The sequence below is a fragment of the Schistocerca americana genome, chromosome 2 (assembly GCF_021461395.2).
Source record: "Schistocerca americana isolate TAMUIC-IGC-003095 chromosome 2, iqSchAmer2.1, whole genome shotgun sequence".
NCBI lineage: Eukaryota > Metazoa > Arthropoda > Insecta > Orthoptera > Acrididae > Schistocerca > Schistocerca americana.
In genome coordinates, this window is record NC_060120.1 from 356624915 (window position 1) to 356638236 (window position 13322).

At 43.3% G+C, this 13322-nt stretch overlaps 1 protein-coding gene across 1 annotated transcript in view; it reads right to left on the minus strand.

The window, feature by feature from the left end:
• Positions 1-13322, minus strand: part of LOC124594011 (guanylate cyclase 32E-like) — a 491656-nt gene that overhangs the window by 399716 nt on the left and 78618 nt on the right. The window contains exons 5-6 of the mRNA XM_047132363.1: positions 12278-12395; positions 2507-2591 (exon numbers count right to left, since the gene is read on the minus strand). Of these exons, the coding sequence (XP_046988319.1) occupies positions 2507-2591; positions 12278-12395 (203 nt within the window). The remainder of the gene's footprint in view (positions 1-2506; positions 2592-12277; positions 12396-13322) is intronic.

Sequence of the window (13322 nt, forward strand, 5' to 3'; positions counted from 1 at the left end):
CACATGAGAAAAACTACACCATGTGGTAAAAAGGTAGGAATTCGTAACTTATGTGTTTGTTCAAATATCTGAAATCAGGATTTAAAAACTAATAGCTACATGTATACAAATAGCAAAGAACACTCTTTATCTTTAACAGATGGAAAATAAAAGCCCACTGAAGATGCTGCAACTGCAGTGAAACATGTTTGAGTTAAAAAACAAAAAATGTGTTTTGCTAAAGGCGGACCCTGTCCAAAAACATACATGTCGCAGATTGTGTTCATCGATGATCCGCGATTCTGCACTAGATGACCATCGCCGGCTAGTATGGAGGCGATATGGGGGAGAGGGCCCTTTGTTCCAGTGTTTTGAAGAGGCACAGTGATGCTATACCTGGCGTCATGGTGGGGAAAGCCATCTCGTATGACTTCAGGTCACGGCCGATAGTGAATGAGGGAATTATCTTGGCACAGCGGTACATCACGGACATCCTGGGCCATCATGTGTTCCTGTTCATGCGACAGCATCGTGGTGGCATCTTTCATCAAGATAATGCTCGTTCACAAATGGTATGTGTCTTTATGAACTGCTGGTGTGATGCTGAGGTCCTCCCATGATCAGCAAATTCACCACGCCTTTCCCTGATAGATGTGTGGACTAACTCGGACAGTGCCAGTATTCAGGATATGAAGCACCATTTGCAATCATTAGGGGCCAGCTTACGCCAGGAGAGGATACAACGGCTTTATGACGCCCTTTCCAACTGAATCAATGTATCTATCCCGACCAGAGGGGCTGCAATGTCATAATGATCAATGGGCACATACTGCCAGTTCTGCTGTAAATCTGACTCAGCACTTTAATCACTGAAATAACAACATGTACCTCTCAACCGGTGAAGTGTCATTTCGTTTCCTTCTCCCCATCCGGGTGCTTCACTTTTTTTTTGTTACACAGTGTGTCGGTACAGAGCACACAGTCGGTTATATGAGCCACTGTGTAGGAAGAATGCATTTACTGACAAGGATTACTCGGCTTCTAACAAGTATGTTAGAAAAAGAAGGGAGAGAGGCTGGAAGAAGGGAAGATCAGGGTTTAACATCCTGTCGACGACAAGGTCCTTAGAGATGGAGCCTTTCGCTTATGAGATGTAAACACTGAAAAATTTAAATCTCGATAACCGTACTGGGTCAGTCTTTTCGGTTCAGCGCGACTTTCAACCTGTTCACGTAGCTGCTTCCAGACACAGTCGTGTTTCATCAACCTTATGGCGACAAGTTATAAGTATCCAGAAAAAACCACGTAAGTGTTACGTTCAGCAACATAATGATCCCGTGAGCCTTTGTGGAAAAAGTGGAAGACAGCTGGCAGTCGATCAGTATGACCTGGACATTCACTGGTTTCCCAGCGACAAAACATTAATATACAAGTATTCTAAGGAGAGAATTCACGGACAATAAAATAATACTTGTGTTTTCTATTCTTCTAATTAATTTATTCTGAATTATCTGTCGGTGAGTTAAGAAAGGATATTAAGTACTAATAATGAGCAAGAATCTACTAATCTTTGTACTAAGCACAACACCATGAATACTAGAGCCAGAAAAGTGTATTGTAAGATTATTGAAGTGAGGTAATGCATTTTTCACATTACTGTAAAAACATATGTAGTTCACTGCAGTGAATGAAAGCGATGTGCAGCTGTCAGTAACATTCTTGCGGATGTGTTGACACGTCATTGTGTTAAATATTTCAACGTTTCGAATGTACTTCTTACTGCGGTAATCAGGGTGACTGTGCATGCCACCCAGGAGAATTTTCCTGAAACCGACTCCGGTCTCGCAAAGCTAAAAACGTACAGTAAGCTCTGTGTACGTAACGTCACGGCTTCACCGTTTTCTCTGTGAGTCTACAACTTCGTTCCTTCTCCAGCAATACCGATTTGCCACTCAGACTACTTCATGCCCAGCGGATTTGCGTTTTCGGAAAAGCTGTGACAAGCGAAGTACTAAATTTCACTTACTTCGTTACTTTTTGGTTGACTATCTAATATTGATATTTAATCATTTGCATTATTATGCTTTGAATTTCGTTCCCAGCAACTGCCGCGCAATGGGTTCACAGCTTACGCGTATCTTTTAAGAACTTGATGTGTCCAAATCTTTTATTTCCTGGTGCTTAAAATTAGGTTTTCCAAATTAGTAACGCAGTTTTCTTCACGTAGCCGATATTTGTCATTGTATTGTGTTACCAATTACTGTTGGTTTCTGACATGGTTAGCAAACTATTTTTAAAATGTCCTCTTGTTGGAATACGTTTCAGAATATTCGATGCATCTGATCCGCATGAGAAAACGATCATTCACACTTTCTGGTGGTAAGAATCTATCAACTCGGCTATGTCACTGACTAACACGGAATGTATTCTCTGATGAATTAATAATTTTAAGGTCTAAGAGATAAGCTACTGTTGCTGTTGGTGCATTTTTGTTTCTGCATTCGTAAATGATTTTCAAAGTACTCACCGATATACTTCTGAACACGGAGTGGTGGTATGGTACACAGAAGGGTGGCTTTGTTGAGAAGTTTCTGATCTGTTCACAAACCTCCCTGAAACAGAAATTAACGAACGAAAGTCAATAACATTCATTGCAAGACTGTATTAACAGTTTTAATCGGCAATACTAGAAACTGTTCGTATAACGTGACGCAGCTGTACGCACAAGAAGCAATGAAAATGTTATTTGTGTGTCTGAAGCAAGGAGTCGATTTAAATATTAGTTCATACACTAAATATCTTTTTTGCTGTGACATCGGGAAGAGACATTTAGTTTACTAGTTTATAAATGAATATTAATATAATTACTGCAGCAAATGCCACCCGACAAACTTATAAGTAGATTTAAACTACCATATAACAGGAAAGAAGCTTAAATGTGAGCGAGGCATTTGAATATGCAGCGTTTCACAGGGTTCAGTATTGCAACCACTTCTTTAACTGATGTACTTACCACAGAAGTTACTAAGAGCTCGAAAGTTTTGTTATATTTTCATAACAGAAGTGTAATTATTAGAGGCTCAGAGTAGCAAATGATCATAAAAAAGTGCCTTGTACAAAATCAGTAACTGACTCACTGCTGTTAGGGTAAGTTAATTCCACACATTCTGTTAGCATCGACATTCTATCCTTCAAAATGGTTGCACGGTACTCCTAGGATTGAGGACATAAGGGGAACTCTCGTTGAAAGTATATATAATCATGACCTCCTTCAGAACCTGAAAGCATTTATCAAAAAATTGTGTATCTTCTGAACTTGTGAGAACAGCTTTAAGAGTGATGGGACTGGTTGCAATGATCCTATAGAAAGAAAATGAAATTAAATACACCTACAAGAATACTAACATAACATTTGCAAAATTGGTACAATTTGTTACGATTTTCAACATTAAGCTGTTCAGTGTTTGGAACACAATATGTATTAAGGGCATTTAACCAGTAGCAAGAGATGCGACACCTGATTTATAGTCACAACAGTGGAAGGTCTTACAGACCACTGAAGTACTGTAATACTTAATATGGAATTATGCTCAGACACGCGCTGTGTATTTCCCACAATAGCTAGTGTCGTAAAGCTGTATAGGTCGCCCAGCCAACGAAATTATCATTCTTAATTTGTTTCTAAAAATCATCTCCTGTATTTTGCAACTAGGCTTCATTGCGACACGTGTCGCTTCAGTAGAGGTTGTTTGTTCCACTCAACTTTTGACAAAGAATCTGCTCCCTATATACTCGCTGGTTATAGCCGTTAGAGTACGTGACGAGTCGACATAAAAGTTTTCTGGTTTTGGTACCGCTTCATAATGTAAAAACTACCGCTGCTAGAGAAAAACCAACGTTTCGGCCACGATTGCAGTGGTCTCCTTCTGGGTCTAATGGTGCGTTCTAGCTATGCAGTGTCCTTTATATTTTGTTGTTAGTGTTCACTGCGCATGCCATTATGTCATAATTTTAAAAAGGTAATTAGTTTCATTGGGCACTCAAGGAAGAAGGCGAGGGAACTTTATTTTTAATAGGTTATTGCGGTGGAGGGAGAACGTGACCTCTGTTGTCTATTGGCTCTTGTGTTATGTACCATGATTGGTGGTCACCGTCGAATGAGAAGTTAGCTGCTGTTTACCAACTGCTGGACGTCGGCCGCGCGGCGGCGGTTACTCGCCGGTAGTGCTCGTGTCTCGTGTTGACAGTGCGGTGTGTTGGCCACTGATTGCTGGCAGCCAAGATGGGGCAAGCCTGAGTCCATCCTCCCTGTTCATGTTGTTAGGGTGTCTAAGTACAGGGTGATTCAAAAAGAATACCACAACTTTAAAAATGTGTATTTAATGAAAGAAACATAATATAACCTTCTGTTATACATCATTACAAAGAGTATTTAAAAAGGTTTTTTTTTTTCACTCAAAAACAAGTTCAGAGATGTTCAATATGGCCCCCTCCAGACACACGAGCAATATCAACCCGATACTCCAACTCGTTCCACACTCTCTGTAGCATATCAGGCGTAACAGTTTGGATAGCTGCTGTTATTTCTCGTTTCAAATCATCAATGGTGGCTGGGAGAGGTGGCCGAAACACCATATCCTTAACATACCCCCATAAGAAAAAATCGCAGGGGGTAAGATCAGGGCTTCTTGGAGGCCAGTGATGAAGTGCTCTGTCACGGGCTGCCTGGCGGCCGATCCATCGCCTCGGGTAGTTGACGTTCAGGTAGTTACGGACAGATAAGTGCCAATGTGGTGGCGCTCCATCCTGCTGAAATATGAATTGTTGTGCTTCTTGTTCGAGCTGAGGGAACAGCCAATTCTCTAACATCTCCAGATACTGTAGTCCAGTTACAGTAGCACCTTCGAAGAAAAAGGGACCAAAAACTTTATTGGCTGAAATGGCGAATAAATGTACAACTAAATGAAACTTTATAGCTCCCTTAATTCGCCGACAGATAGAGCTTAGCTCTGCCTTTTGTCGTTGCAGAGTTTTAAATTCCTAAAGTTGTGGTATTCTTTTTGAATCACCCTGTATTTCGATGGCCTCTCTGACTTTGCGTTTCGTCGTAATTGGCTGCTTGGCCAACACACAATTGGCTGCTTGGCCAACACACAGGCTTCGCTGAATTTTATTTCTTTTCCGCAGTCTTGGTGGTGTTCTGCCACTGCGGATTTGTTGTGTTGCCCAAGACGAATATAACGCTCGTGTTCCGGAATGCGCATTGCTATTGGCCTACCAGTCTCGCCGATGTATGCCTCTCCACATTCGCATTCCACCTAGCAAACGCCTGCAGTGTGTAATTCATCCACCTTCACCTTGTCCTTAGTGGAGCCTAGCACGTCCTGGATCCTACGACCACTATATAAGACAGGCTGCACCCCAACGCGGCGAAGATGTTTGCCTATTCGGTCAGTAACGTTTTTCAGATAAGGTAAGCCCACTGTTGGCTGCAGTTTGTCTATTTCTTGCTTATCTTTCTTGCTTGTGTTCGTCGACAAGGCTGTGCTTATCGACTTATGGCTGTAGCCATTGGTTAGAAACGTTGTGCGTAACCTTTTAAGATCAGGAGTGATGTTTTGAGCATCACTTAGGCGCTGGGCACGGATTGCCAAAGAGCGGATGACAGAGTTCTTCTGCGCTGGATGGTGGTAGGATTGGGCGTGAAGATACCTGTCTGTATGTGTATGCTTGCGATATACTGTGTGCCCCAGTGTGCCCTCCGTTCTCCTGTACACTTCGACGTCTAGAAATAGGATAGTACCATTCTTTTCTAGCTCCAGCGTGAGCTGTATCTTCCCGTGCATATTGTTCAAATATTCGTGAAACTTGTGTAGCTCCGTTTCACCATGGGGCCATATAGCGAACGTGTCGTCCACGTATCTGAACCAGCAACGTGGGCGTAAAGGAGCTGAACCGAGGGCCGTTGCTTCAAAGGCTTCCATGAATATATCGATAGTAGGTCGGTGGTCATAGTGTTCTGGCTGATCAGTGTATAGCCTGCATGCGTCTAACTGTGTTTCAAACAAGCAGTTACTTCTACCTCTGTCATTGTGGACAGGAACTTTTCTCTCTTGAATATGCTCAAAAATCCCGCAACGGACCTCCGTTAAGGGCATTCATCAACAATTTGACATATTTATTCATGTATTATATATACTGAAATTATGGGAGTATAGAAACACACACGTTTTCGAATGCAATGTTGTGTGCAAATTTCAGCTCAATCGAACGAATACTTTCCGAGTTTTGCGAGCAGAAACATACGCAGGCTGTATTTTTATATATAAAAATTAGGTTTCCTCTATCCATTCATATTAACTACAACCTGTCCAGATTAAAGCAAGTTGCCATCCATGGCACCATACAGAAGTGATGTCTAAGTCATCCTGAATCCCCCTGCGGTCACACAACGATACTCAATTCTCGTACACAACAATTCATCATCAAACAGCAAGACGTCCGAAAGATCGTTTATATGCGCGGGAAGTGGGAATGTTCCCACCAAACTTCCCTGAAGACTCCGAAGAACACTTGCCCTCCAGGACGACATACTGTGAACTATTAGTCAGAAAGTCTTCGCACTACTCACAAACATATTCCGTACTGTCAGACCTTTCTTTTCTGACTATAGTGCGGTACAGTACTGAGTTCTTTCTGGACATATTGGAACAGAGAAGTTATCAATTGGCCTGCATCCACGGTTAGCTGGATATCGTCTGTAAGAAGAGCGACGAACTGTGTTTCAAACAAGCAGTTACTTCTACCTCTGTCATTGTGGACAGGAACTTTTCTCTCTTGAATATGCTCAAAAATCCCGCAACGGACCTCCGTTAAGGGCATTCATCAACAATTTGACATATTTTCCCTTTGCCTCTTTTACGTAAGGCAGCAAGTATGTAGCAAATTAAAGAACGAAAACTGAAGACCTTTCAAAAACAGATAAAATAAAACTATTATTTTTTTTTAAATTTTTGAAAACGACATTTTCTCTTGGACTGACTCTTGACAAGATGGCCCGTGTTTACATCTTTAAGAAAGACAACCCATTTATTACAGGTCGCGTGAATTAATTGGACAGCTAGGAGAAATCTGGTACATCGAACTTTGTTGTCCGTTCCACTTATCATTTAGAAAAAGCTGTTTCCTAGCAGGTAATTTTCTGATATCGTGGGTGGATGTTAGTTTCCGGAATTGGGAAAATTTATAAACCCACCACCCTGCTCGGTCTAACTTAACTCTCATTCCCCTGGGCCTATGTCACCATCTTCCTCTTTTATGTATGTGAGGCTATCGATGAGAAACTCACCCTAGAAAAAAGAAACGCAACGGGTGATTTTTGTGGAGCAGAAAATTACTGTGCCACACTAGGTACGGCAATGTAGAAGAAACGCTGTTTAGGAAAAAAGTAATTTATCAAGGTGTTCTAACTTTGCGCTGAAGAACAACCACCCATGAGCCCAGCTTTTCACTGTAGCTTTTTGCTGTGAGTGCAGAGCCGTAATGAAGCAAATCGGATTAAGCCAGGAGGAGCCACCTACGCTTCTGCAATATAGTGCGCAGCACATGACGCCAAGCGTGTGGCAAAGAAGTTGGGAAGTTCTTCATTTGTGATGTCACAGTGTCAGTAGGCGTTTTGAAATCCATTTGTGCTACCACAAGAATGTACGTGTTTATATCACCATATGCATTTCATTTATTGATATAAAATATCATCAGTGGCCTGTAATCGGTATGCAACTACTATACAAAGACAAGTCGTTATTTAACGTTATCAAAAATCTTGAAAAGTACTTGACCGATTTACTTCAGATTTTTAAACGATTCTCTAATAAACATTCGGACAGAACTCATGTTCAGAAAACACAGAACACCTTGAACGACTAGAGATAGGACGTTGATATTCATAGGACATGTACATTAGCATTGAACCATGTCGGCCCTGCAGGTTCAAGATCAACATCGATATTGTGGCGCAACACCACCTACCGCTAAAATGTGACTGCGGCTCTCGTTGACGTTGTAAGCCGAAGGTAATGGATCAGTGTGACTTGAGAAGACGTTCAGAATGTCTCGCAGACGTATGAGAGAACCGTACCGTCAGATCAGTGTGTTTGAAAGATGGCGCGTTGCTGCCGTAAGAGGCTGATATGCATCCACGTGGTAAATTGCTGCTCGTGTTGGACGGAGATATTCGGCAGTGCAACGTGTGTGTGCCGAATGGTTCACGGAAGGCCGTAGGATGTGACGAGATAGGTCAAGTCGCACCACTCAGACTACCCCACGAGAAGATGGGCATTTCATCCGAATGGCATTGCAAGATAGATCTGCGTGCTCGGCTCTGGCGCAAGAGTGGAACAATGTAACACATCGTACACTATCGGGGGTGACAATCCATCGCGGTTTATTACGGCATGCGTTACGCGCACGTCGTCCACTTCTCCGCCTGCCTTTGACGAATGTGCAGAAACATGTTAGACGGCAACGGTATATGGAATGATGTCACTGGGGCAGGAAGGGCATTAGATAATGTTTTTGGACAAATTCAGGTTCTGTTTGTTTGAAAGTGATGGCCGCATTTTGGTTCGACGCAGGCAGGGTGCGGCGTCACAGTGAGTGCATTCGCACAAGACATGCAGCGCTAACTCAAGGCGTTATGGTGTGGGGTGCTATTGGGTACAACCACAAATAACAGCTGATGCGAGTCCAGGGCGCTGCGACCAGTGTGACCTTCATGAATGGCATCCTACGGTCCATAGCCGTGCCCTTTCTGCACAACGCCACATGTTGCTGCACGAACGCGTCCCTACTTGGTGTCACAGGATGTCAGCCTTTTGGTCTGCCCCGTCAGATCACCAGACTTGTCGTCAATCGAAAATATGTGGGGTGTGGTGAAAAGACGAGTGCAGCGCTGTGACCCAATGTCCACCACCACAGATGAACTTTGGAATCAGGTGAATGCAGCATGGGTGGCTATATCAAGGACGCCATTCGCGTCTTATACGCATCGATGTCATCACGCATGGAACAAGTTATTAGTGCCCATGGTGGGCGCTGCCCCTACTAGGCAACAGGACACATGCTGAAGAGACGTGACTGAAATCCTAATCATTTCTGCAGGGCATACTAATGTACATGTCCTGTGGCTATGAACTTACTATTCTAATCGTTCAAGTTGTTATGTGTTTTTGAACACGAGTGTATAAAGGTGCCCTATAAATCTGCTGGGCGGGATGCACATTTTTTCTGAAAACTGTCTTTAGGTGGGCGAGCTCTTTAGGCAAGCTATCTAGATCTGAGACAGTATGAGCTCTGTGTACGAGAGTTTTAAGAACGCTCATAGTTTGCGAAGGGTGATGTCAACTTGATGCTTGAAAATACAAATCAGTGTGAGTGGGCTTACGATAAACTGAATACCCAGAGAGCCATCACTCTTTCGTCTAACCAAGACATCCAAGAAAGGCAGACAACCATCTCTCTCTGTTTCCATAGAGAACCGAATGTTGTTATCAATGGAGTTAAGGTGGTGAAGCAACTCCATCAATTTATCTTCTCTATGAGGCCACACTATGAAAGTATCGTCCACATACCTCCAAAAGTACTGTTGGTTTAAGAGCACCTGATCCAAGCGCTCTCTTCTGGAAATCCTCCATAAAATGGTTTGCCACATTTCGTATAAAATAGCAAGAAACCTCTGTAAATTTCTGGTGCAAGTGATTTTTTGTCCACCATCTAAGATTTCAAACCTCTTGGGATCGGTGTCAGTGTGGTACGGCGTACATAGGACAGACCACACACATTGTAAAAGAACGCTGCACTGAACATCAACGTTACACTCGCCTTTTGCAGCGAAGCAAGTCTGCTACTGCCGAACACTTTTCCGCTGGACAATATCTTTCTGGGACTCCGTTATTAAAGTATCCGTGGAAATACGCCTGGCAGAAAATCTGATAAACCGTGATAGCGGCTACCAGTTAGACAGTGCTTGGAACACCATCATCTGCACGATTTGTTGTAATCGAAGGCGGCAGAGTGCGCTAACGGCCGCGGCGAGCGATACGCAAAGAACAGCTGAGTTCCGCGGTTCCCGCAGCGAGGGTACTGCCGCCGGGAAGTGTGGTCCGCCTCTCACCGTGAATGTGACTCATGCGCAGAATTCTCACAACGAGCTATATGGGGCGGAAAAGAGTAGATCTTCGTCGGTCTTCGATGGCTCATTTAAAGACGTCTGGCAGGTGCCCATTCGAAATATCGTCTGATGAATTAAACGACGACCGGCTGCAAGCTCGAAATTTGTTCGAACATTTAATTCGCAGGGAAGATTTTAAAATTCAGATTAAAATATCACTCTGTAACGAGTCATTGAGAACCAAGTGTTTCTCGTATAAACACACTCAGTGCAGTTAATCCACATCAACATCTGCAGGCTTGTCACTGAGTTCGGACAACGTGTTAGATCGTAAGAGATAACACTTATTTGCTCTGCAAGGTGTTAAGAGTTCATCCATTTACACCACAAGAAGATCTGATATGATTAACATGCAAAAGTCGCACAAAATTCTGAGCCCAGGTACGTTCACTCCAGAGTAAATATACTATCTGATCAATAGTATCCGGACATCAATTAGTGGACATTAATATAGAGTGTGTCTCCCCATCTCCTTTACGACAGGTTGAACTCTGTTGGATACACTTTTAGTAAGCTGTCTGAAGTCTGTGGAGCAATGGCAGCCCATTCTTCTTCACTAGCGGAAACCAGAGAAGCTAGTGATGTTAGGTGCTGGGACCTGGAGCGAAGTCGAAGTTCTAAGTCTTCCCAAAAGTCTTCCATTTGGTTCAGGTCGGGACACTGGACAGGCCAATTCATAACAGAAATGTTAACATCCACAAACCACTGCCTCTCAGTTGCTGATTTATGACAAGGTGCACTGAGATGCTGGTACACTCTTCGTCTCTGAACTGTTTCTCTACTGTACACAGTACACAAAGCTGGCAAATGTGTTCAGATCCTTCCGCATTCAGCGTTTTCTTAAGTGCAATAAGAATACTAACTGTAACCACGAAGAAAACCCACACAGTAATACTACCTCCTCAGTACTTTGTCTCTACGCATGATGGCAGGTGACGTTCTCCAGGCATTCGCCAAATCAGCTCTTTCCATCAGATTACCACGGAGTATAGCGCGAGTCACCACTCGTCTCCAATCATCCACTGTCCAGTGCAGTTGCTTTTTACGCCACCTCAAGCGTAGCTTAACATTGAGTACAGAAATGTGTAGTTGCTCGTCCATTGTACCCGGTTCTTTTTAACTCTGCACGTTCAATCATTGTGCTAGCTAGACTGACTGTAGCACTATGAAACTCACGACCGATTTCTTCCACTTATTTCATGTGATTTTTTACAACCACCCTTTGCAATGTTCGACGGTCCCTGTCAGTTTCCATTTCACAATCACATCACTAACAGTCGACTTGGACCCCTGTCCGTTTCCTTTTCACAATCACTTTACTGATAGTCGACTTGGGCAGCTTTATAAGGACTGAAAAATCCTTCATGGATTTGTTACACAGTTGAGACCGAATGACTAGTCGACGTTCGAAGCCTCTGAGCTCTCCTATTTCTTTGCTGGCAACACCTTAGTCCCCACCTCGTTTTAAATTGATACTTCCACTTCTCGTGACATCTAGCGATCAATTCCGCATTATACAGTAATGTCCGGGTACTTTTCATCAGATAGTGTATGGCTATATGCCAACGGCCTTGCTGCAGTGGTAACACCGGCTCCTGTCAGATCACCGACGTTAAGCGATGCCGGGCTTGACTAGCACTTGGTTAGGTGACCGTACGGGCTGCCGAGGGCTGTTGGGGTGCACTCAGCCCCTGTGAGGCCAAGTGAGGAGCTACTTGACTGAGAAGTAGAGTCTCCGGTCACGAAGCCTGACAACGGCCGTGAGAGCGGTGTGCGGACCACGTGCCCCTTCAGATCCGCATCCAGTGACGTCTATTGACTGAAGATGACACGACAGTCGGTCAGTACAGTTGGGCCTTCGCGGGCCTGTTCGGAAGGAGTTTAGTTTGGTTTAGTTACAGTGTATCGTTATATAATAGCGCCCCTTTTCTACCGTTCAGCAAGCTAACGCTTTGACGACGTTATGTGTTGCTCAGAGTGCCCGGCTTCACAACACGCATGTGTTAAGTAATGCCATTTGTTGTGCCATTCGGTTACAGGAGAGAGGCGTCAGCGGAAGGGGTTACTCACTCGTAGCGACTGCTTTTGGGGTAGTAGGGAGACAGCTTCAGCACCGAGCGTAGAGCGGGGACGTCCGTCACGTCGAAAGCGTTGTCGGCGTCGCCCTCCAGGTACGGGTCTAAGTAGACTGGAACATTACAGAGCGGCAGCTGAGTTACTCCAATCTCATGACACAACGCAAAAGTTCTAAGCAACAGAGCAAGTAGACTCTAGTAATGGAACTGTTACTGATACTCTGCACTCTAGAACACTGAGGAAGAAAATGAATTGTTGAAAATAATAGATTTGGAACTAACCCAACCATACCGCGGAAAACAGTACAAATAAGATAGCAGTTAAACGGCACAGAACAGATGAGCAATACAGCAGCATATCTTTTGCAGGTATCTACAGTTTCCAGTTACACACTGTCCATAAGTAACCATAATTTTCGGAAAATCTCATCCCTTTGTAACGACACAGTTATTTCAAGACAGTAACATGCACTTAAAGGCACTCACTTGCGGAACATAATTTTCAAAGCATTATTTTCATTTCTAGGTTTCTTTAATTTCAGTCATAAAACGATACGAAATATTTCAAAGTATGTATCACTGTTCTGAGACTGTCATCAGCATCGCCATCTGTTAGTAGCCTAAGGATCTGTTTGCATAAATATCGTCATTTCTGTCTGTGTACTTTAGTGTTTGCAGTCAATATTTATTGTTTGTGTAATCAATTACTTTAAACTGTACTGAAAGGTAGAAAGTGTATTAAAAAGAAACAAAGTGTGTAAAACATTTATTGTCCTTGTACGATAAACTGCATTAGCTAAGCAGAGACTTCCTTTATCGTAATAACTTTGACAGTATTAGCCTGTGTTTGTTAGTGTGAGCGATCTGTGATTATCAGCGGAATACATACGGAGGATTATGTGCTACGCCGTCCGTCGATGCTTTTATGCTCCGGTTATACTTCGCCTTGTGTTCTTTTAATTGTCCCAGTGTGTGGTTTCTTGTGTGCGCTGCTTTTTTACGGTTTTTATCTCCATTTTACAGTCGCCCCTTTTTGTCTA